This window comes from Corylus avellana, chromosome ca4 (assembly GCF_901000735.1).
Source record: "Corylus avellana chromosome ca4, CavTom2PMs-1.0".
NCBI lineage: Eukaryota > Viridiplantae > Streptophyta > Magnoliopsida > Fagales > Betulaceae > Corylus > Corylus avellana.
This window is the reverse complement of record NC_081544.1, coordinates 33,434,646-33,460,942: the sequence shown is the minus strand read 5'-3', so window position 1 is coordinate 33,460,942 and position 26,297 is coordinate 33,434,646. Positions and strand designations below refer to the sequence as shown.

The window sequence follows — 26,297 nt, the reverse complement described above, 5'->3', positions numbered from 1 at the left end:
TTTACAGAGGAAAAGCATGTTTCGTATGGTTCGAAAGAAGATATACAGGTATCCAGTTGAAAGGTGACAAATATTTGATGTGATAGACTCCCCTCTAGTTTGAAAAAATTTACGAGTTGAAGTACAAATCCTGCAGTGGATGTAATTTTGCTCACTTCTCTGGGATGAAATGCCTTCATGTCATTGGGAAATTGAACCCAGTGGGAAGGTATTGGGTCATCACAGTGAGTTTCATTTTCATGCATTTGATACATATAACAAGTTTGGGAAAAATGATCTAGAGGTATAACCTTCTATGAAGTCAGCTCCCTAAACTTTAAATTTCGTTAATTTACTCAAGGTTTCAATACTATAAAATTAATCTTTATGTTAGGCTTCCATGAACTTTCTAACGTCCATGCCACATAATACCCAATTAAAATCCAACACAACACAATAGTACAGTCAGCATATTTTCTCAGCGTCCGAACACTGGCTTTTGATGCCACATAAGTGCAACGTGGAAAAAAAGAGAAAAAAAAGAGACAGCAAATCACCCCAAAAACGGCCTTTTCTATAAAAATAATATGAAGCATTAGGGAGAAGCTCATCCTTGAATTTGAAAATAAGTTTTACAGGAGAGCCAGTGTTCACACAACGGCCTTCAATATTATGGCCAGGAGTAAGTAAATCTCCCACTTGCAAAGCTCCCAGCAGCAGCACCTATAACCTAAATTTTTAAGGGCCAATTTTCAGACGGAATAAGGTCAAAACTATGAGATCTCTTTTATGTATACGACGAATAGCCATGGCGATAGCCCATAGAATTACTTCGAGCACGAATGCTGTGATGATCAAGCATGGGATCTCCATAATCAACCGGCTTTATCACCGTAGCTTCGCGTTTTCCATCCTGCTCCTGAACTGCCCCAAAAACAATCTCACTGGTATTCTCACAGCTCTGCTCATAGTAAGTGTGTGGGATGGATGAATGATACCTATGATGATGCTGCTGTTTCTTCTGCTGAAGATCGCTATCCCACCCGTTAGAAAAAACTCGACTTTGCCGCAATTGGTGCATCTTTTCTGCATCCTTGGACATAAAAGCGTAGGTTTTACGTGGGGTGGGGGTTCTGGTGTCAATTGAAGGGGGCTCATCTTCATCAGGTATCACAAAGCTCTCCTGCATGGGCCAACCATTTGACTGCTTTTGTTGCTGCTGCTGATGGCTTTGATATTGATAGCTTAGTGGCTTCTTTCTAAACCCAGGAAATATTCCTCCCAGAATCTCCGCTACTGATGCCCCTGTGTTGACAAGAAGCTTTCCGATGGATCCAAAGAAGCCTTCTTCGTGCTTCTCCAGTTCATCTTCTGTTGGGATTAACGGTGGCCTGACTGACTTTAGAGGCTTCTGATATGAACTTGGCGGGATGATCGACTTTGTTGCATTCTGATCCTTCAAAAGCATGAGATAAAAGGTGAACGCATGTTTCATGTGTCAACAAAAATATTAGGAAACTTCTCTTTTGTTGCGGCGAAGACAATGTAGCATTCTGAACTACTAAAATTATATCCACTTTACTCTCGTGCTATACAGGGGATGCATATTATTAACCAAAGGGGGTGCAAAGCCAATGCTATTTCATGTAGTGACTTCCCTTTGAAAGGAAAAAAAGTACTCTCACTTCCCTACATCTTGCCGAATACAATTTGTTTGCAAGTAATATTTTCCCTTCAATACAAGATTTGAGAGTAGACTGGAAACTATTTCTGGAACTAAATTTTCAATTCCAAACATAGCCAACACAAAAGAATTACTGGACGAGTCTCTCTTGAATGAGATGTCAAACTGGCCTAAAATAATTTATGAGAATGTATTCATTTTATAGAGTGCAGAAGCCAAGAAATTACAAGTAAATAGAAGAAGAAAAGACTAAGTACTTACATTCTGGGAAGACACAATTGTACCCACTCTACGTTGCAGCAATGCGAGCATGTAACCAAAGAAGCCAGCCCCCACAAGCATTGCAATTCCTGTAATGATGAAAAAGAGTACATACTGATCAGTAGTGTAGAAAAACACTGAAGGATAAATTTTGGATAAATTAGCTTACCAAGAGGAAAACCATTTCCATATTGATAAGCACAATCATCAAAGTGGAGTTGGATCTCCCTGATAGCCCGGTTTCCTCTGTCTATGACAAGTAGGGAGCAACTGCTGCCAATGTAAACCACATCAAAGTCATTAGAAAATTTTGCATCTTCACTTGGTCCATCAACATGACCCCCTCCACGGGCCCATTTTCCTCCTGCAATCGTTGTAACCCCTGCAAGTAGAAATTCCAACCACATTAGAACAAATATAAATTCTCAAGTACAATACCAATATTAAGAATAACTTTATAATAATTTTTTAATATTTCTCTAATGATAATAAGAAAAAGATAAAGAATGATTGCTATGATTGGACGGAATCCTAAAATGTTTCCCAAAAAAAATTGCCATTCAAATTTCTTTTTGGCAGAGGGAATGGTTGAATGTGATACATATAGCACTTACCAGCATCGCTTATCTTCCTAATAGCCATATTCATAGTGTCTGCGATATAAATGTTTCCTCTGTCATCAACTGTAAGCCCCTTTGGCTGGTTCATCCTCATCTCTCTGGGTTTCCCATCTACATGTCCAGAATAACCTTCAGGGGATCCTGCTACCAGTTTTGGTCTGCTATCTGCAGTTTTCCAATGTAATTAAGAGTCATTATAAGTAAAGAAAAAATGTGCACATAAAAAGGTCAGTCATATCAGAAAAATTATATGAGTGGAGTTCAGTATTTTAACTACAGGAGAAGCATGGTCTTAATGTCTTAGATCCAACACAGTTAAAAGCATTAAAAAGTGAAACATCCCAGATGCCCATTTGCTTAGACAACTGTTCATCGTCTGAAGGTATCAGAATGGTCGAACCTGAAAGAATTGCATTACTACGAGAGTAGAACGTGTTACATAGTAAATGAAGCACATTTTAGGGTCTAATTTACTCCAATTTTATCATAAGATACAGTATATAATCCACAATGATAGAAGGAGGTACTTTTCACTTATTTGATTAGACACTGACTTTTGCTAGCATTGTATACACAATACATTAATTTTGAGCTTCAAATACACACAATTCTAAGCAATACATGACAAGAGGCCATAACCGAACAAATCAACAATCCAAATCCAGTAAGAAGAAGCAGAGCCTTTGTGGTTAATGTTTCTACAAACAAATTAAACCGATAAAATTTCAGAATAAGATGGCTACCAGAGGCAGAAACTTAACAGAAAAACACACCCAAAACAACAATTTCCAACAAAAATACAAATGACTCCAATAAAACAAGATCAACCAAGCAATATTTCCAAGCCATTACGTAAGCACCCACTTACAGAGAGAAAGAGACGCAGATATTCTATAGAGATTACTATTAGCAGAGTCCAGAATCAAAAGCTCTCCACTGGGCAACACCTCAACCGAGTAAGGCTCAATTCCAAGCTTGCTTCCATCAAACACCGTCTCCACAGTATACCCACTCTCAAACTTCATCATCGGGCGGCCAGAAATCGCTGCATACACAAATCCCATGAACCCCACCATTTCAGACTACATCTCCATAAACCCTTCCATCGAAAACAAAAATCCAGAACAGAGAACAAAAGAGAATGTAGCTGCCACCAGAGATCTATACCTGTTTTGGTGGTTGCTTTGAATGACCACAACCATTTCATAAACACAGGCACAGCATTTGAGAAAAACCCACTGACAATCTCTGTACCAAACAAGAAAAAAAAGAAGATACGTAGCACAGTGACAGTCAGATCAAACAAAAAGCAAGCATTTTTCAGTTCAAACACACATAGAAATACACATACAAAATAGGCTCACTCACTTGCAGGAGAAGTAGCAGAAGCTGCTGAGACACCTCCAAAAAGAAGCAAGAGAGCGAGACCCAGAACCAGTACATTCTTGCCCATCACTTCTATACTCAAAATGAACCCCAGGAACAGCTCAGAACTACAAGATTTAAGCTTTCAGCATCCCCAGAAACCCTAATGCACAAGCAGGAAGTGGGTCTGATATGGAGCAAGAGAAACGCTCTTCAGTGTATATGAATGAGCAAAAAGCACTGCGTTTTGAGCGTGAGAGTGAAAGATCAGAAAGATGAAAGAGACAAGGGAAAAAGAGAGAGAAAAAGAAGTGCAAAAGCAAAGCGAGGAGGAGGCGATCAGTGGGGACAGTGTGTTTAGCGAGTGAGGGTGAGAGAGAATCATATGCTCTGTTCACTGTGGATGATTTAATCCCTTGAATAATAATTTTTCTTGTTTACACATTGAGATTTGAGAGTTATAAATTATAATATCAACCAGCAATCTCACATTTATTCCCTCCCTACCTAAGTTCTCCTGTGGTTTTCAAACATGAGCTTTTGTTGGGCACTAGATTCTCTCCTTGGCTCATTTATTGGCTCTTCCTTCATTTATGCTCACTTTTTTCTTTTCCTGCCCCTTTTGTAACCCCTGATCTCATTTTTAAGGTTAATTTAATCGGTTGTGAATTACGCCTAATAAAACAGAGGTTATTAGTTCTAATCCTCCTCCCCTACTTTTGTGTGAACATGTCAAAAATAAAAGAAAAAAAAATCCTAATCCCAATTTTAGCTAAAATTTAAAGATTAATAGTTTATACAGACAGAGCATGTGATTTATAAATTTTATATTTTATATTAATTATTTATTAAGTAAAACCGAACTTTATAAATAATTAATATGATTTAACAAGAGTTGAAAGGGCTCAGCCAATTGGATGATCAATTGGTTTGATGACAAATCCCTTCTCAACTTGAGTGCTAAATAACTAGAAATGAGTGCTATAATGTTTCATGGCAGAAATAATAATGTATTATTATTAGGCCCTCTTTTGTGTTTATTGCCTTTGCTTCTACTCTTTTCGACCTAATGTACCATGTTTAATTGTTTATGTTTATTGCTATGCTTTTTAGCTTGCTTAGTATCAAAATAAAAAAAGAACAAGAGAATGATTGTTTTAAAAAAAGTTTTGTTTTTGATGTTATTTAAAAATAAAAACAATTATCATATTTTTTTATAAATGTTTTATGGTTTGTTGCTTCTTAATATATATATAATTTCTGTTTTTTTTTTTATTTTTTCAAATTCTAAAATTATTGTTTTTTTTTTTCTTTGTTTTCAACTTTTGATCGCATTATGTGCTTGCTTTGTTCTTAAAAATGAATCATATCTTTGTTCAATTATACTAAAGTGGCCATTTTCTTAATGGTTTTCCATTCAAATGAGAGTGCATAATAGCATTAGCCAGCACCCCACCACGCACCAGTGCTCTTGTTTACGTGTACCTGTGTGGTCTCGCAAAACTAACCCTTCTTCTTATTTTTGGCACTATCCACCAAAACTGTTCGGTGGCGGTTGTAAGATTTGTCCCCTATTACTTTACCTCTCGTCGCATCATTAACTCATCTCCTGAAATTTGTGTAAAAGACAAGTCCAAATATATATATATATATATATATATAAATGGTATAGATTATAATTAAATTATATTTATAATAATATTAAATTCAAAATATAATAGTGATTTTAACTATCACGTTAAAGAGGGTGTTGAGAGTGAAAACGTATATCATAAGAAACAGAGAAAAGGTGCACACTTGCACAGATAATAGGCTTCCTATATGAGTACTGGTAGGAACCATCTTTTATCCTCTTAAAATTAGCGTGGCTTTCAAAATCATTATTGGTCCCTAACATTACCGCTTCCTATATTGCCTACCAAAAATCTAAATCCTATTAAAAAAAACCCTTTACAGTCCCCCTTAATCTCCTGCACTTAATGAAGGAAATGTAAGGTGTCAAAATGAAGTTTAAGGGGTCAAAATCTGGAGGGGTGACCCAGCAGCCAGTCGTCATGGCCCGAGTTCAGGACAGGCCTAGACTGCCTAGTCATAGACCACGAGAGCGGTGACGCCAGGATGGGCTTGACAATGGCAACATGCCAACAACTGCAAGCTTGCACTTTATTACTTTTTTCTTATAAACCTCAATGTGAATGTAATCAGCCACATATTCTTAATGCAATATGCATGAAAAGAAAACTGGGTCAATTTATCTAATTTCAGGCTACAACTTGGGAGATACTAATATTTAAGCATAATATAAAACTAACTAAATAAATAAACAATGAAAAAAGTGTTGAAAGTAAGGTGAAGCTATAATTCCCAATGACTATCAAAATGTTTCTAATACTAATTTTGAGAATTTATTTCTTTCACAAAAAAAAAAAAAAAAAAAAAGAGTATAAAATTGAAAAAAATAGAGAAAATGTATGAGAAACCAACATTAAATCAGTAATTGTATATGGATTACAATGATTTACTTTACTTAATACAAATATTATAATGAAAAAAAAAATTAAAAATCAATTCATGAGGTGATCGACGATTAAACTGTATTGGAAACTCGCCGACACATTGGGTGACCCATTCCATATATCATATTCATTTGTCCCATTTTGGCAATCAGATTATACATTGTAGCCTGACATATATTTGGTAAAAGGTCTGTGATTATGATTCCATGGAAATTTTTTGAAGGCTAAATGGCTAATACCAAATACAAGTCATTGATGGAACAACTTCCTTTGATGTCTGTTTGTTTTGACATGTTCGAAAGAGAACCTTTGACGTTGATAAGTGATGGCCCGTCTTATTCCCAATTTTTTTCTCTTTATGGGATTCCTTCCCCAACTATCACCCATCCTTTTTTTTTTTACAACTATTTCTTCATCCACTCGGAAAATTTGGCAAATGAAAACTGCTCTCCTAATATAGTTATTATTATAATTCCTATACAAATTTATGTCACATAATACAATATGAGGAGCACTGATTGGAAGCACGCGTCGTGCGTGGCACGCCCATGCACAACAGTGCAAATTTTTTTTTTTTTTTTTTTTTGCACGCAGCGTGCGTTCTGTTTATCTTTACCCCAATATGAGTAACAAAATTAGATTGCAATTCTCTGACCGAATTCCTGGCACTCAGGCTTCGTCAGGACCTTTTCGGCACTTCAAAACCCGGAGTCCCCACTTGAATTCCTTTAGAATTTGGAGAGAGTTCTTTAAAAATAAATGTAAAAATTACATGCTAAGGACAAATATCATATTAATAAATTAAGTACAAATAAACGCCAATTTACTAAAACTTTGTCCGTTAAGTTGTTTTATTGCTGCTATGAGATCTTTTTTCCTTTTAAAACAAATCGGGAAGTAAATAACCGAGCATCTTCACTACAGAAAACGAAACTGGTCAGACATAAAAACTGAGTAAAATTATTTACAAGAGATAGTCAATTCAGAACCACTTAAATCAGATTATTTAGATCACACTACAACAGGAGTCGGGAGATAATATGATTAGATTAGTCATTAAAAAAAGAAAAAAGAAAAAAAAAAGGTGGTGGGGTAAGAAAGAATGGACTCATATATCTCATCAGATCAAACTGCAATAACGTATTGTGACAAGTGTAACTATACAACGTAGCGGTGCCCTATCAATAAAAACAGCCAATTTATAGACATTTGGAAATCTAATCCCGCGGCCAACTGGCGTAGATACAAGATGTCACCATATACAACGACAAAGTGCTGTCAACTTCTCCATGATATCCTGACAAGCCAACCAAAACAACTTGTAGCAAAGGTTCAGGAGCTCACAAAGGATATGAACTGCATCATTGCATCAGATTTACCAAAACTTCTCTCCTGATTCAAATAAGAGATCCCTCCGAGCAAAACAATGGTTTTCAAGTATATGGAACTCATGTATCTGTGCCAAGCACTCCGCTCTAACTAACTCAAACAGAACTCTCAAAAGAAACCTGGATATGAGCAAGATGCCGAGGTTTTGGGCTTGAGGCAGTAGCAAGTCCTTGAAGCATTTTCACGACGTCAGTAGCATCTTCAAGATAATACTTAGCCTTGCTTGGTTTTCGGCCAACAGTGCAAGCAAATATCTCCGGAGCTGCAGGCAAGGATGGACTAGAGACTGTGCTTAATATGCTCTCAAACATATCTTCATCAGATCTATCATCTCCAATGCACATCACAAAATCCGGGGGTTTCCCACTATTGACCATTCTCAGAAGAACCTTTTCAGCAACCAACCCTTTGCTCACTCCCTGTGCATGTCACAACACTTTGATGAGAATTTTCACTCCAGATTCATGTGTAGAAAAACAAGAAAAAGGCGCAGGAATCAAACATACCTGGGGCTTAACTTCCACAATATGCTGGCCCCTGTTAACAACTGCAGGTTCATTAGCAAGTACACTTTCCAGATGATCCAACAACTCCTTGGCTTGACAAGATCCAAAGTCAGGGTCTGCATCTTGATGGTGCCATACCAGAGCACTCTCTTTAACCTCCATGTTAGAGCCATCAGTTGCTTCTGTATACAATCTCATCACAGGATCCACAATATTTTTCCAATCAAGATCAGCAGAAACTGGACTGGTTTCCCATTCAGAGGATCGATTCCACCTGCAACAAGAACCTCAGTTTCTTTAGAATAGCAATTCAAGAGTCCAACTGGACTTCAAAGCACATTAATAACATACCTTAAGAAGTATCCATGTTCGGCTGCTATTCCCAGCATCTCACATGGAGCAAACCACTCACTCAGAGAACTCCGCCCCCTCCCGCTTACAATAAATACATTGTTCTTGGGATCTTTGCAAAGAACATTCAGAACAGAGATGACTTCAGCACTGGGGGTTTTAATAATAGAAGTTTGGGGAACAACAGTACCGTCATAGTCCAGAAATATTGCTCTTCTGTCAGTTCTTCTGTATGCGGAGACAATGTGATCAATGGACAACTTCCTAAATCCAGGTGAAAGGGAAACAACTCTAAATCCCAGACCCAAGCCAATCCCCCAGCATCGTTTACTGTAATGACCTTGGCACGCTCTCTCTAAGTCCTGCATAAAGCTGCGAGCCCAATAAGCTACATCATGAGAGCTCACATACCTATAGTGTTTCTCATGCCGCAATTGCTTCTCAGAATTGCGCATGGTGATGGCTGATTCCAAGGCATCAGCCACAGCATCAATGTCCCAAGGGTTAACCCTGATTGCTCCACTCAAAGAAGGTGAGCAGCCAATGAATTCAGACACAACAAGCATGCTTGTCCTAGGAGAATCGGACTTTCTACCCATAGCTTCATCCATACATGGAGTACCCTGCCTACAAACAATATACTTGTAAGGTACCAAGTTCATACCGTCCCTCACAGCATTCACTATGCAACATTCTGCTACAGCATAATAGGCAGACTTCTCAAATCGTGGAACATGACGATCAATTAGAATCACTGGCTCATAATTAGGTGAACCATAAACCTCATTAATCCTTTCGGCAGTTAAATATGTTTCTCTCCTTGCTTCCTGGACATCTTTCCCTGAGCCCCTTGCAGGATTCACTATTTGAACCAGAACAATCTTGCCTTGCAGCTCTGGACGCTGCTGCAATAGCTGTTCGACAGCTAGAAGTTTCAGGCTGATGCCTTTAAATATGTCCATGTCATCAACACCAAGAATAACCTTTTTCCCCTTAAACTGTTCCTGAATTTCTTTAATTTTAGCAGATGTTGAGGGAAGATTCAGCACAGATTCGAGCCGACCCATATGTACACCTACAGGTAGAATTTTGATATAAACTGTGCGGCCAAAGTAATCAAGTCCAATGTGTCCACGCTTTGATTCATAGTCCAGGCCCAACATTCTACTGCAGCATGAGAGGAAGTGTCGTGCATAATCGAATGTGTGGAAACCAATTAGATCACAGTTTAGCAGTCCCCTCAAAATTTCATCCCGAACCGGCAAAGTTCGGTATATCTCTGATGATGGAAATGGGCTGTGGAGAAAGAATCCAAGCCGGACTCGATTGTACCGCTTCCTCAAAAATGTTGGGAGAACCATTAAGTGATAATCATGAACCCAAACAGAATCATCCTCGGGATTAAGTATTTCCATAACCTTGTCTGCAAATATTTTGTTTGCAGAAACATAGGCCTGCCAAAGCAAGCGGTCAAAGCGATCACCATGATCTGGGCACATAGGTAGCATATAATGAAAAAGAGGCCAAAGTTGTTGCTTACAGAACCCAAGATAAAACTTTTTCTGGAGGTCATGGGGTAGAAATGTAGGCACACAATTGAAATCCTCAAGCAGGGTTTGTGCAACCTCATCTTGTTCATTAGCATCTATTTCAACCTTAAGAGAACCCACATAAAGTACCTCTGTCTCGGGAGAGAAACCATCCGTCAATTGTAAATAAAGTGAATCCTTGTCCAAGCTGAAGCACCATTTGTCAGTTTCTGTATCTCTTTTGGCATGCAAAGGTAGCATATTTGCCACTATAATTTTCCTCTCACGACAAACATCTGAATCCCCATCATTACTGCCATAACCATCCACGTCAGAAATGACACCTGGAGCAGTCATCACCCGAGGAAGAACTCGGGGTGTATGAGGAACATCCAATAGGTCTCCAGAAGCCAAGTCTAAGAAGTTTATATAGGATCTTGATGCCATGAATGAATATTCAGAGAATCCTTCCTACTTAATCATCCAGAACACTTCCTAATGGAATCTTTTCAGCAGAGGTATCCAAAAACCTAGAGAGAGAGAGAGAGAAAAAAAAAAAAAAAAAAAAACCCAGATTTCCCACGTCAGTAAGTTGTTGACAATACAACTTCACAATCCACATAGAAATTTTAAATTCGTCCAAATATATCATATAAGCATAAAAAATAAATTAAAACATCTGTAATTTGATTGCACAAATGTAGTATCAGCATAACCATTCAGAATTTTCATAATTCCACTTACTAGAATAAATTCAAGCAACCACCATCCACCAATGTACTTCGAGAATTAGTTGAAAAACAAATGAATAGAAAAAAGGCACAATAAAAGTGGAATGTTCCCGAAAGAAACAATTTCAACACGGTCCAGCAAGGCAATGTTCAGAAAATCAGAATGGCATTTAACCGTATTTACCAACACCATACACAATTCAGCACAATAGAAGTTGAATATCATATCGAGAACTCATGAGTAAAATTTGAAGCCATCATGCCTGAAATATCTTGTTAAAAATGACGTCAGAGAGAGATGGCCCAGACCATATAATCGTCAGCCTAATCGTAATTTTCATATACATGCTAAAGCTAAAAATTAGAGAGCAGATATGGGCATGTGATGCCAAAAGAAGACTAGCTTTTTCAGGTGATTTCCTTCGTCCTTCCCATTTTCCTCCTCACCATCTGTCCAGATGTCTTAAACCAATCCACAAGGTACCACCCAGCTTAAGAAGTGTTCCCTTGAATTTAATAGGCTACCTGTATATGAACATCATAATAGGATGATACAACTAATCTGTAATTCCTTCAAGCGATTTCCTCCCTAGCTGTAATTCTATTTCTCCTGAATTCTCTTGCTCCAGTAATGGGCCACACTTTCAATTCACTTGATTAGATCTCAAATTTATCAAGGAGTATGAAAGAACAATATTGATCTCAAATTTATCAAGTTCAGACACATTACATGATTTCACGTCACTCTTGTAAACATTTTTTGAATTACCATACAATTTCCAAATTATTTGTGAAATTCCAAATTCATTGGTAGGGCTGCGACAAGGCAAGCTGATCGGCTTGGAGACCAACCCCGGTAAGCCCAACCTTTTCAACCTCAAGCTTTAACCCAATCCAAATCGACATTGAGCTGTACATAGGTATCGATGGCTATATTTTTTTGGAGTCAACTCCAAGCGAATTTTTCATTATGGTGGTGACTTCATTCTATAGCAATGCTTAAAGAAGCTAGCTAGCTTTATTCCATAGCCTATTGAATATGATCCAAAAATCCTATTAAAAAAAATTACCATGGTCTGAAGCATCACAATCTACTATTGTTATCACATACAATGTTCTACACAAATAATAAAAACTAGAAAATCCTGTTATCAACCACAATCATTCCAGTCAAACCAACATAATAGCATGCTTAGACGCTTATCCTGAGGGAGTTGCTGGACATTAACGTAGATAATTGTTTAGGCTCCTACCCCCACAAAATAATGAACCAGAATTTCCACCTTTCCACCACCTCTGAACGATGACAAAGATTATAAGTGAAGAAATCTAAAATTCACTTCTTGTAAAAATGACCTGAATAATAAAAAAAAATTTTAAAAAAAAAAATCCCTGGGAGGGGGAAAGAATCTTCTAAGGTTTATATTTTATTCATATTAATCTTGAATTTTATTTTTTTATTTTTTTGCACAAAATAAGGCTTTTTCTGAAGTTATCTTTAGTCAAGTATAGTTTTCACGGAAAGTATTTTCCGCCAAAACAGACAGAGCCTCGGAGACCAGTAGAGAACTCTGATAATTCATAAACCAAAACAGTAGAGTAATAACCAATAAGCGACGCGGACAGAACGCAGTTGACGATGAGAGCTATCCACTAAGACAAACCTCCTAGATCTCAGCGTCTCAGAAAAACACCCCAAGACTACGTTATGATACTGAAAATCCAAGGACCTTACCTGAAACAAATTCAATCCGATGTCATCCAAGCCTTTGCGACGCCCTAATCAAATAATTTCCTGCCAAAAGCATCGAAATTATACCCACAGAACTCCAAGAAACCAAACATATATCCAAATACACATCCGCGCACACAACTATATTGACATATGTATGTGAAAGCTTTTAAAAGAATCAACAAAATCACTCTAACCCCCGTTTGGTTGTCAAGAAAACAAAACGAAGCAAAACTCTTTTAACTCTCGTGCATATACAAATATGCATACATAAATACACATATTTATGTAATTTCCGATGAAACATCTGAGATCAGAACGTTCCATTTCTTTTTATTTTCCAACATTTTCTCAGCAACCAAACGAGGCGTAAAGGAAAATTCGTGGAAACTCATACCAAGTCAACCGTAGATCGGAGAAGAAGAAAACACGAGCTTCAAGGGTCAAGAATCCGAGCCTTTGAAAACCGGCGATCGGAGAGGGTGGAGCGGGTTGAAAAAACCGGCAACTTTTCGGTGAATGATGGCGGTGGGGTTTGGAACGAAGAAAGATCGAAATGTGAAAAATGAGAGTTTTATTATATTTCGGGGAGAGAGAAATTATAGACTGGGATAATTATAGTCTCGGATAAGCTTTACCTCAGTTTGGCTTTTTATTACACCTTCTTTGGGCTTTGGATTGCGTTTCCAATTTTCAACTCTGTCCGAAAATTACCAGAATATCCCTTTTTTTTTTTCTTTATCTGATTTGTCAACTGTTTGAAAAGACGCTGGTGTGGTGCCCCTTTCTTTATCTGGTGCTTCTCGGAAAGTATCAAAAGGGTTATTATTCTGGATTGGACAATTTTTTTTTTTCCCAAAATAAAATTAAACTTTTAAATTATTATTGGGTTGTAGCAATTTCTTTTGAGAAGCGAATGAATTTTAAAAAAATTTTAACTACGTAGTAAGGGTTTTTAAATTAAAAAAATATAAATTTTTTTTGCTTGTTTGTTATTTGCGGTTTGTTATCAGTTTAAAAATTTTTTTGAGTTCATTTGTTTGACTTCCTAACACTTCTCATTTCTTCTAACTTAATCTTTAAAAGTGTCGGTGCGTCCTTTAAGCATGTAAAAAGCACGTAAGTTTTTTTTAAAAAATAAGCTATTAAAAAAGCATGTGAGAACTAACTAAAAAACATGTGCTATTAAAAAAATATGTGTTTCTCTCATGCTAAGAGACACGAAACATTTAGAGAGTGGGATAAAATAATTTTCCTATAATCCAGTTTGTAAAAAATCTATGTCCAACAAAAAATATTTGAAATATTATATTTTTCATTATAACTGGCTTACAAGTTATTATGACAATGGATAACAAGTCAAATATATATATATATATATATATATATATATTAAGGGGAAAAATTCAATACTCATTCATTGATAAAATGTTGCGAGCAAGAGTTCTTACAATAGAACAAAAAGCTCTGAAAGCAAATCATAGCCGAAACTAAACTTACATACATCAACAACATATCAATCAACCATTACAAAACATTCGCTAACTCAGGACTACTCATCAGGTTTAAAAAGAGATCTACACAAAACAGACACCTTCTAATACATAAGTAGCGCTTATTCCTCGACCTTGAGAGTAAAAAACCCCCAAACTGAAACTCTTCCTTCTCGACCCGATAGTCAGGATATTGTTCATATCCACAACTCAAGGGTTTAGACCAAAGCAGCAACATGCAGATGAAAGAGAGGACAGAGCCTTATTACAAGCAAAAAACATAAAAGAAAAACATACAAGAAAATAAAAAGATAAAACGGAAATACAAGCAAACATAGGGAAAAAAAAAACTGAAATACATGGAAAAAAAAAAACTAAGTGGATAACGGCAGCCGAAAGAGAGCCAATCATGTACGAGTCAAATAATTAAAAGTATATGGTTGACAACTTAATTGTTAATTAATTAAGTTCAAAGTCATAATTTTTTATTAACCATTTTATTAATTATAGACCATCACGTCGATTTGTAAATGACTTTATAGTAAATGTTGTAGCCTTATATTTTTAATATTATTAAAAATACATACGAGAGTTATATGCTTCAAGGGGAAATGCCAATTTAGTACACAATTTGGAAAAAATATAATTACAACATAATTTGGAAGAAAACTTTATTCTTATAATATATATGTTTTAGAAAGAAAAGAAAAAATTCCTTCAAACTGGGTTGAAATTTTTTTCTCCAATCCAACCTATTAAATTGACATGTTTATTTAAAATCCATGTAATTCAGAAAAATACATGTAAACTTAATTTTATTTTAAAAAAAGGAAAAAGAAAACCTTAGTAGTCCCTATAATAATCCTATCATTTTCGGTCAAAGTAAGCTGCACATACCTAATATATTGGGTTTGATACCACTAACTTTTGGGGTTAAATTATGTTAAAGTTTCTGCGAAAATGTAGAAGATAAGCTTTGTTTTTTCGAAAGGGGCCCCCCCAGCCTGGGGCATCTTTTAATAGAAAGGTGGCCAGAAAATGTAAAGGCTGAGTGTAGGTGAGGTTGCATTAGTTTAGCCATTTCAGGAAAAACAAATGAACTCGTGGGCGTGATAAGGGTTGTTGGATACCTAATGCCTAGTAATTGAATAGCATTATCCTCCAATACCCATTTTTTTAATGTATTTTTTCATATGTTTATGTAATTTAATACTCAACAACCATGAGGTCAAATAGGGACAAGCAGAGATTAGGCCCTTTCAAGTTTTTTATTCTTCACCTGTTTTTTTTTTTATTTATAATTATTTATATTATTTTAATTGGGCCCTAGTTGGAATGAATTCATCTTTATCCATATAGTTAATGAAGGTGTTGGTATGTCTTATTTTATTCTTAACTGATAAGCGCACGACACGAAGATTCTAGCAAGATTATGCGCACTGCGCAGGCAATTTATGACCATTTGAATTTGTATGCTTTTGATAGTTCAAAACAATTAACCTTTCAAAAAATGAGTAATAATAAGATTAATATGTCCACATAAATTATTATGTCACATCAATGACTATGACAATAGTGCCTCCAACATTCCAATTTTCAATATTAAAAATTAATAATAATAATAATTTTTTTCTTTCTTATGGGGTTCACAATCCCCAATAATGTCCTCTTTTGTATGAATATTACGGAATTTAATGTAGTTATAAGAATGATAGCAAAGACCCTATCAAATAACGATAGCGTTGCCACTGCTAATATGACATGCCTACCACAAATCTTGAAAAAAAAAAAAAAAAGAAAGGGTTTACTAAGATCCTTTTAATTCTTAAGAATAACAATTTAATAAAAATTTACTAAGATTTAAAGGGATGCATTTTTTTTTTTTTGACCTGTCCGCATAGGAGGGGAGGGAGATTCAAACTAGTGACTTCTGCTTCATTAGGCGTGGTCCCAACCAATTGATCTACCTCTTGGTGACGATTTAAAGGGATGCCTTTAGAATGAAGTTTTGTTTGTAAAATTCAATCAAATGTATTTTGTGGGTGTGTGTTTTAGGAAATGTATAAAGTCTCTTGTAAATTAAAAATATTTATTTAATTCAGTTGCATGTTATTTATGACACTACTTGTACCTAGAAAACAAGAAAAATTAAACATTAAATGTAAAGGTCATCATTCTCATTCTCATTCTCATTCTCTTATTATTATTATTATTTTTTTAAAAAAATTAATAATAATTCCCATCATCCTCTTTCATGTGTTGGAAGGTGTGGTTTGTGGGATTGAACAACTCGCAAAAATATCATCCCTTAGAGCACTAGCAGTAAACTTTCTATCGCTCATTCCCTTCCTCATGTTTAGAAAAAAATTACAAAAAATTACTTACATTAGAAGCCATAAATATAACCAACATCAAAGAACATTTACAGTGTTTTTCAATGCATTAGGAAACACTGTAGATGCCCAATATATTATTAAATTATAAAAAACTGATTATCTCTTATCTCTCCTTCACATGTCCCAACAATTATCTCTCATATCTCATCTCTCATTGGCTGCAATGATAAAAAGAAATGGTATTTAATTCATATAGGAAAAAATAAGAGAATTGAGAAAAAAATGACTGAGAAGCTGCTACTGGTGTTCTTAGAAAAGTGAGGAAAAAATTGAGTGACAATTGGATACATTTTTGAACTATTGTGTTCTAATTTTAGTATAAGATTTGTTTTTCTCTTATTTATCTCTTTCACTAGTTTTTCATTTTGTTATATATAACAAAGTTTATAAAACACCTATTATTTTGATTTTGTTTAGTTTTCTAGGTATTAGTCCAATCTCTCATAAATTACAAAACCTAACCCTATATGTCATCTATTAATTAATATACACACTTTTTTTAAGGTTTATCGAAAGGACAAAGAATGCCAATATTGGGCATGAAATATGGATTATTATGGTGAGCAACTTCTTTTTCTTTCCCATTGTTTTTTCTTAAAGTTGAGTGCATTCCCGTGGTGTCTCATCAAGATAGTTATTTAATACTGGCCCTTTATTTTATGTATTTATTGACGCCGTACAATCCAATCCCACAACTATATATATATAAATAATATGAAGCTTAGCGTTTTCAGCCCTCAACAAATATTTCAACCTCATTCATCTTAACACGTTACTTTTTTTTTTTTTTTTTTTCTTTTGTCTTTTTCTAATCGAAGATTGGTAAAACAAAAACAATTAAATAAAGATTATGATAGAGGTTATAGAGAAGATAATGGAATATACCTTTCTTATTTGGGTTACTTTGGTACAAAAAAAGGAATATACCAATGCCATTGAAGAAGAAAAAAAAGGATTCATGGGCAGCTGATGAAAGTGGAAAAATAGTTGAATAGTTACAAGTGGAGAAGATGAGCTGTGCACTAGTAAATGACAGCTAGGTAAAGGTAAGATACGCCTTCAATTTTCCCAACAAAATTGTGAGCGATGGGGCTCTGTATCTCGGGGCAAGAGAGGGATCCAGACAGGACACCGCTCACCGCTGTCGAATGGATAAGAATTCAGCGTTATTTCACCACAAAATCAAATTGTTACCGTTGGCCATGCCTTTCTGAGTTCTGAGTTTTGAGTTTTTGTTATCTTCTTTGTTCCGACTCTGACGTGGAACGCACAAATAGTGTTTCAGCTTATTATGGCTCCCACGTGGCCCAATTGAAAGGAACCAATGAATCTTCCCAACTCCTGCGGTGTGTTTATCAATACCTTTTCTTTCTTTTTTTCGTTCTATCCCTGCGAGTTAGAGGGCCACCAACCATGCACTGGATTTTCCTCTTTTTTTTTTGGGTCAAAGCTTATCCGGATCTCTGGATGGAATAGTCCAAATACCTCATCTAAAACAAAAATAAAAAATGTAAGAAAGACCGAATCCGTGCCAAACTTCTTGACGATGAAAATGACAAACTTGTTCCCATAATGTAATGTTTCATATGAAAGAGTAGATATATATATACCTGTTTTAATTGGCTTATATATTTATTTTTTATAAGTGATTGACATTGTAAATTATTTAAAATATGTTATGGCAATTAACTTGAAACAGTAGTATGATGAATAAGTGTGGTGTATAGCATTATTCCATAAGAAATGTTATATACCACGAAAACAATGTTACATATTGAAGAAAATCGTGAGTTTAATTCATTTTATAAAATTGGTTTTATACGAGATAATTGCTAATTCCTTATAAATATATTCAAGTTCTTGTCTATGGGTAATGTGAGATTATTTCTTAACACCCTCTTTCAGGTACAAGCCATTATTTTTTATGGTCCTTGTTATGGGGTAAGTAGTGTGGGCTCCTTTCATCCTATAGTAGGCTCTGATACCATGAAGAAATTTGTATGCCTAGCTCATCTCATAAGACTGATTCTATAAGATATAGTTGTCAATTCCTTATAAATATGCTCAAGGTATTGTTCACATGCAATGTATGATTACCAATTATTTCAAAAGCTTAAGGTTAAGAAAATGTAAATTTAATCACTTAATTAAGGTTGCACAAGCGGTTACGGTTAGCGGTTATTGGCTATAACTGCTAACCGCAACTACCTTGGGCAGTTATCGATTTTTAATAACCACAATTGCAATTGCCAAGGCAGTTAGTGGTTATTCAACCTAATAATCGGCAGTTTTATAACAGCTTTTTTTATATGAGCATTTGGGCTTTTTAAGTATTTTAGGCTATCATTGGGCTTTTTTTTTTTTTTTTTTTTTTTGGGGCTTATTTTAAGTGTTTTTGGCCAAAGTGTTACCAAAAAAATGAAAAGAAAATGCTATTTTTTCGGCCATGAAATGTTTTTGAATAAAGCTTAGCCCAAAACATCACATACCACATTATATTTCACATACATACAGTCATGCATGGCCAAAACGACACCGTTTTGGATATTATGTTATATTATATATATAAGGGTATGCGATTAGCAGTTATTAACTGATTTTTCCTACCCTTAAAATCGTTAATGGCAACCGTCCTATGCGGTTAGCGGATATAATCACCCCGTTTGAACACCCCTACACTTAATCATTATTTTAATACATATTACACTCTCATTTCATTATGTGGTATGAAAAATAATTCAGAGGTTGTCGGGGTAGGCCAAAATAACAATTTAATCTATGTAGTCAAATTATGTCAAAATAATTGACGAATTCCGTTAGTGTACCATATCCCCAATAAAATGATGATACATGTCACTCTTAATAAACAAAATATATTTCTATTTTAAAATTTTAAAAAATAAAAAAGAAAGGGGTTGGCTGCCACCCCTAACCAGATATGGGCTTGGTGATAATCTTAACAATCTGAGCTGTATTTTTCTGTGTATTCGCTGGGATATGTCGGCAGCATTTGAGAGAAAACCCAATTAAGTGCAAGGAACAATGGATGAGGCAGGACAGTATGGTAATTAAGCGAAGAGAGAAAGATGAATTTTGGAGGGATGCAGTTGAGTTGCCGGTGTGTGGAAAAAGTTGGTGTGGTGAGAGGTTGATTGAGTGAAGAAAATGTAATTATTTATATATGAAGAATTATACTTAAGACTCCGCAGCTCATCACAGAATGCATGCTCATGAAGCTCAAGAAAGATCATACTTCAGCTTGCATATCTGCAATTGCAGCACACTGTTATGGCTCAGTATATATATATATATGAAAAAAATTTATTTTACACCTTAAAATTTTATGAGTTTTTTAATTTGAATCCAAAAGTTTAAAAATTGGCAATGTACGCCCCTAATGTTTCAAAAATTTTCCATTTAAACTTTCTGTTACTAATTTTTGTCAAATTATACAGAAATCTATTAAATTACGTAATTACCCTCAGGTTTTTTTTTTTTTTTTTTAAAAAAAAATTTCGTCCAATTTAATGGAAATTAGTAACAAAAGGTTTAAATTAAAAAATTTTGAAACATTAGAGGGGTACATTACCAATTTTTAAACTTTGGAATTCAAATTAAAAAATACTTGAAACTTCAGGGAGTAAAGTGGATATATATATATATATATATATATATATGATCATTTTGGTGTAAGATATCGATGGGGTTTTGTTCCCATTGGAGGAGGGGACGAATACAATTATTTTTTAAAATTTTTTTTAATTATATATTTAAAAATATTTTTTTATCAAGAGTGTCAAATATTATCATTTTATTGGTGTTAATGTGGTACACTAATAGAACCAATCAAGTATTTTGATCAAATTTGATTATAGGAATTACATTGTTATTTTAGCTTACTCCGAGACCTCTGAATTATTTTTTATATCACATGGAGGGATTTGTAATTTATTTATTTATTGCAAATGCATTAAACGGAACAACAAATTACAACAAAGGGTCGAGTAACCCAAACAAAAAGCCTCTAAACTATCGTAACAGGACAAGTAAATAAAAATTAAAAGACAATACAACAAATAAATGATGCGAGTGTATAATTTCTTGGTACAAAAACCAAGAGAATGGACGGCCAAAAAAGGCGGTTATGTATGATGGTCAAAGAAGGTATAACCAAATAGGTTAGGAAAAAGCACAATTTCTAATTTAGACCAATTAAAAGGTTTTTAGGCTTATGGAATAAATTGATAACTTTTGAATCTTACCGTTCAATAGAAGTCTAAAGCGGAATAGTTTTCCCTTTAGCCTTTTTTTAACACCCAAAAAATTGCAAAATCAACCATAATTTATCAGTTGAAGTTTAAATGTAACCCTGATTATTTCATTATTAATAGTCCTCTAAATTTAATCAAATTGCAGGGTCAGGAAAAATCACTACCAGTAATGGCATGGGAGTGATTCGATGGAACAGAGGGCCTTGTTTTCTATCGACACTCCCAAAAAGTGGATAAAATCAACGGGGACAAGGATTTCACTTTCTCTTCCTCCCACCATTTTCCTCGTCCCAACGACCTCCCCAGTACGGAGTGCGTTTAACACGTGTACCACTTTCTCGTTTCACCACACGACGTCCTGATGCGTGGGCCCATTCGCGTCCACGTCAGAGAGCCCCGACAGCTAATGACGGTGAGCCGTAGCTCGCAGCACGTGGTTATCACGTGAGAGAGAAAATATGTTGGATAAACTCTATCAATTCACAGGAGAAAGACCGGCCAGTGGGTCCCAGGTTTATCTTTTTGCCGCGTTCGCCGGGGTTGTGAATAGAGCAATTGGTGAATTGGGGTTCGTTCTTATCCAAAAGCAATGAGTGGGACCCACATACCTAATAGAATGTTCCAAACGTATCTTTCACGGTGTGATATTTGTTTGGTTAGTCAATGGGGCACGCTTCTCTACCAATCACAACGCTCCACAAATTTAATAAAAAATATAAAAAACATGAATAATGCTAAAAGAACAATTAGAGTCTTTATTGTATCTTTTCAATGTGACTTAATTTTTAAAATTATTAAATTTTAATTTATTGGTAATTTTAAAAATTTTATAACATTTATGAGGATATTAAAAAAAAAAAAAAACTCTAATCATCTTTCTAGCATTATTAAAAAAGAAAAGAAAAAGTAAAGTCCACTTAATCCTCTCAAACTACTATCCAAATGACAATTTACCTCTCAAAGTATTAATTTTGATAATTTACCCCCCAAACTACCAAAACAATAACAATGTACCACTAATTTTAATAAAATGATGAAATTACCCTTACTAAAATAAAACAAAATACTAAAATTTATTTATTTATTTTCAAATTTTAAGTATATTTTTGTCTTATTGAAAATTATATAGGGGTACTTTCATTATTTTGCGAGCATTGAGGAATACATTGTTATTATTTTAATAGTTTTATAGGTAAATTGTCGTAATTGATAGTTTGAGAGGTATATTATTATTGTGGTGGTAGTTTGAAGGAGTTAAATGGACTTAAAAACAAACAAAAACAAAAAAAACTAGCAAAATGCTAAATAGTAAATACTGCACACCAATGAAAATCAAAAGATTAATAAATATTACTACAATAATTTAATAAAATAAAATTGTAGTATTTAGCATTTATTCCTTAATAATGAATAGAGTTGAAAGTTTGTGATCCATCCGAATGAAGAATGAGGAGGTGGGGATCTATGTGTCATTGACTCATTGATAACGTGTCCAAGCCAACCTCTTGTGCCAAAATGGAGAATGGGCATTGCTAAATAGGAATATTCTTTTCAGTGCCTTAAACGACTGGATTGAGATTCTTCAAATTTCAAAATTCAAACCATTCTGTCAAACTAAATAATCTAAATCTAACCATCTAAGCAATAAAAATTAATGGGTGGTCGACTATCCGACTGGGTGTCAACCACACTCAAAACGTGAGAAGTTAAAAGCCCTCTTATGAGTGATTGGTTCATTTTAATTACACATGATATAGGATTGTTGACCACTCTTAGAATCATTCCAAGTTTAAATGAACTGAAAAAATATTTAGTTAATTATTTTGGAAGAGTATTTTTATACCCTAAAAAAATGAAAAGACACAAATATTACTCACATCAAATGAACTGGAGATGATCTTAGTCCATCAAATGGTAATACAATGGTTGATCGCTCCTTAATGAAGTGGTTGGGTCACTCTAAAAAAATCGTTCCACATCTGATGAGTGGATTGTCAATATTGAATGAATGGACTATAAAAATATTTATAGGTGTTAAGTTCAACCGTGATTCATTGTTAGATTATACTGAGTAATTACATGTAATTTAAATTGTAAATTAACTAGTTATTTAGAGTAACATTATAAATGTGAGTAACGCTTTTCGTAAGTCATTAACGTAGCTGACCAGTGACCACCTCATAGGGTAGTCTAGTCATCCCTTTACTTACTTTGCTCCTTGTTTTCTCCTTAAAGGTTTGCATGGTCAAATCTATACCATTTATTCTGAATGAGCAACCTGGGTCCTATGAATTGCAGAAACCTCAATCCTATGTGGTTGTACCATGTGCATACATTTCAATCACACCTCACATACAAATGATATTACCATGCCTAATAATTACATTTTTGTAAGGTGAAGCTTTCAGACTTTTATTAAAAATAACAGTGAAACAAATTGCTCAGCAAGTACAATATCATAGATAAATACATCATAATCTTTCATCTAAACTTGCTACAAAAATGGCTGCATTCGCTAAGCAATGAGCTACAAAGTATGCTTCCCCCTTTGACATGCCCCACACACTATGATTGAAAATTATTTAGCAGTGTCTTTGCATCATCAATTAATTGCCTGTATCAGCTCCAACAACGTCCTTCGTTCCACGATGCATGTTCTACTTCTAGTGCATCTCGCTCAATTATGTCATGTTGAAGAACCAAATTTCTACTGAGCTCCACTACTTGCCAAGTTGCAAAAGCCAAAAGCTTCGGCTACTGTTGGGCTAAATATATAAGGTTCTGAGTAACGAATAAATGTCAACACATTTCCCTTATATTATCTAATGATTGCACCCACTCCCATTTTCTCTTTTGATTTGTCTACTTTCTTGCCCCAATTCACCTCTATCTCTCTACAAGGAGGTCATTTCCATTTTGGAGTCACCATAGCTCGATTTTGTTCGATATGATATTATGATTCCTCATACTTTGTTGAAAACCCTTCCATTGATTCAAAAGACTATTGTATTCCCTGTAAACCCAAATTCTTCTTGTTATTGTATCCACCAACTCAAATTTCTCTCCATTAGCCCATTTATGACGTGTCATATTTATTTTATATTATTATTATTTTTTGAGCAGAAAGGATAGACCGAGAAAACAAATTGTGGCTATCCCACCTGAGTGTAACCATAGTAACACCTACTTGCTGGGAGTTGCATAGGAAATGCTTAGACGGTAGGAGCCACAAGCGCTTCCTCAAGTTCAACTGAACCATAGCCTGACCCAACCCTACCAGGACATCAATAAAAATCTAAGGTAACTAATACTAATCAAGCATACGTGAGAATTCTCATTTTAATTGCCTTCACCAACATTTAATTATTTTATATATTATTAAATGTTGGTGAATGCAACCAAAATGAGAATAACACAGGTTCAATAATACATGATTAATTAATGTCATTGCTTCTCATACACAAAACTGTTGCCTTCGTCCATGGAATGGATCAATCAAAATAACGAAGATGGATTCTTGGATATCCCTTTGGCCATGAATCTTCAGTTACCATGTTTATTAAATCGCTCCTTAAGTTTAAATTTATATGCTTCGAACTATTATTAAATAATATTGATGTGAATTACAAGTATAAAATGAAAGTGGCAGAACCACCTCAATGAGCTTTAAGTAATTTAACCACCCGTGTAGCCGCTTTGGAGTGCCCGAAACTCCATTGATGGTGGTTTCGGCGACCATATTTGTTCCATTGACTTTATTTTAAATGCAAAATATATGTAAAGTGCGGATTGCCGTGGTCGGCTAATTTGACATGGGGATGGTTGGATCCCTTTGTCCACTTGATTAGGAAACTAATTATATAATACTTTTGATTTGGGAAGTGGAGAAAAGAAGTAATACATTGGCGACCAAATGCAGATCTCACTGCCCCTTGAGCTGCCTGTAGATGAAAGGAAAGGGGAGAGAGAGAGAGAGAGAGCAATAAAGAGAGATAATTCATTTTTTTGGGTGCTGTGGGCGGCACTAAGCAAAAAAGGCATTACAAGAAACACTGTATTCTTCCACAAAACTACAATGCACTGAATGCAACTACTTTAATTTTATCAGGCTCGATGCTTTGCCTTTTCAAGTTTCTTCTCTGTACTTTGTTTTTTTCTTCTTCACAAAACAAAAAAAAAATTAGCAAATGGAAACCTGGTGTTATATGTTAAAGTCATGTGTACGAGTTCCGATTTAGGTGATACTTGTGGTTTGTGCTAGATTAGGAGTATTTGGGATTTATTATGTAGAAGTGGGTTGAAAGGAAACAATTCAAATTTTATGGTGTTATACCTTAAAGTCTTGTGTTCGAGTTCCAATTTAGGTGATACTTGTGGTTTGTTAGCGATTAGGGGTATTCGGGGTTTATTCTGTAGAAGTGCGTTAAAAGAAAACAATCAAAATATCAAAAAACAGTTTTTACCTTTTATGTTATATTTAAGCACTTTTCTTGTTTTTAAATATAAGAAGAAGAAAAAAACACTCACAAAACACATTAATAAACATACCCGGCATATTTCTTTATGTTTTTTTGGAGTTTGGTGGAAGAAAAGAACTTGCAATACTAACTCAATTTGAATTTAGACATTGGTTTGATTGGATTGAATAGCTTTTTAAATGACTTTTAATCATTTGCTTTTCTTATTGTTGAAAGATTTATGAATATGGTATAATTGGTTAAATCATATATCAGATGATAGTGAGAGAAATAAATGATTGATGTGATATTATTGGATTTAAACCCATTAACTTAAACTTTTAGATTAATTAAAGTAATATTTTTAATTTATTGTATTAAGGTGTTAATTAAGCTTAAGTTAACTCTCGTTAATCACAAGTAATTATGATGTGTTAATTCTCAACTTTTCACCATTTTGTTTTTTGGTTTTTTCTTCTTCTCTCTCTCTTTCAAGAATTTGATAAATGAAGAGAGCCAGGTCCAATTATTAAAAAAATTAAGAAAGAAAGATAGAAAGGAAGGGAGATCAGAAACTTCGCTGCAAAACTTGAGTTTAGAAAAATGTTTTTCATTAGTCAAATGTTTCTGGTTGAAGCAATCATGTGCATTATTTTCAAATGAAATCTATGACACCCGCAAAGTTGAGAATGTTTTTTTGATGATTATGTGGATTCTTTTCTTGGCTTGAGGAGAAAAGAAACATATTATGGATTTATGGTACACGTTGCTATACCACAACTTCGCCCTACCTTAAGATATCAACAGGCCCACTAATTTCTTCTGTGGGCCTCTGGCTCTGGGCCTTCAAGGCTTTATACTATCATTGGCTCAAAAGAGAGCTTTTTGACTTATGAGAGGAAGCCCATAATGCCGTTTCGCTAAGGCCATCATAGTTGATAGGCCGTACAAAAAGTTAGCATTTTCATTTCTTTGCCTTTTGGAAATGTTATTAGCAAAATGAAAACTATCGCTCCA

The 26,297-nt window shown here is 34.8% G+C and overlaps 2 protein-coding genes across 3 annotated transcripts; both read right to left on the bottom strand.

Annotated features, from left to right (window-relative positions):
- Window positions 1-532: 532 nt before the first annotated feature.
- LOC132177664 (uncharacterized) lies at window positions 533-4,296 on the bottom strand. 2 transcript variants are annotated; one of them, XM_059590086.1, is made up of 7 exons: window positions 3,913-4,296; window positions 3,712-3,792; window positions 3,413-3,589; window positions 2,539-2,709; window positions 2,094-2,306; window positions 1,925-2,013; window positions 533-1,429 (listed from the first exon to the last, which is right to left on the bottom strand). In XM_059590086.1, exons 1-7 carry the CDS (start codon window positions 3,995-3,997, stop codon window positions 767-769), a joined length of 1,479 nt encoding a protein of 492 aa, XP_059446069.1. In that variant the 5' UTR covers window positions 3,998-4,296; the 3' UTR covers window positions 533-766. The 2 variants fall into 2 exon arrangements, with proteins under 2 accessions (XP_059446069.1, XP_059446068.1); XM_059590085.1 differs by having other exon boundaries at window positions 533-1,435; window positions 3,913-4,295.
- Window positions 4,297-7,518: 3,222 nt separating this feature from the next.
- On the bottom strand, window positions 7,519-13,281 carry LOC132177040 (probable alpha,alpha-trehalose-phosphate synthase [UDP-forming] 10). Its single transcript, XM_059589248.1, has 5 exons — window positions 13,061-13,281; window positions 12,667-12,726; window positions 8,672-10,730; window positions 8,321-8,594; window positions 7,519-8,233 (listed from the first exon to the last, which is right to left on the bottom strand). Exons 3-5 carry the CDS (start codon window positions 10,645-10,647, stop codon window positions 7,910-7,912), a joined length of 2,574 nt encoding a protein of 857 aa, XP_059445231.1. The 5' UTR covers window positions 10,648-10,730; window positions 12,667-12,726; window positions 13,061-13,281; the 3' UTR covers window positions 7,519-7,909.
- Between the last annotated feature and the right edge of the window lie 13,016 nt (window positions 13,282-26,297).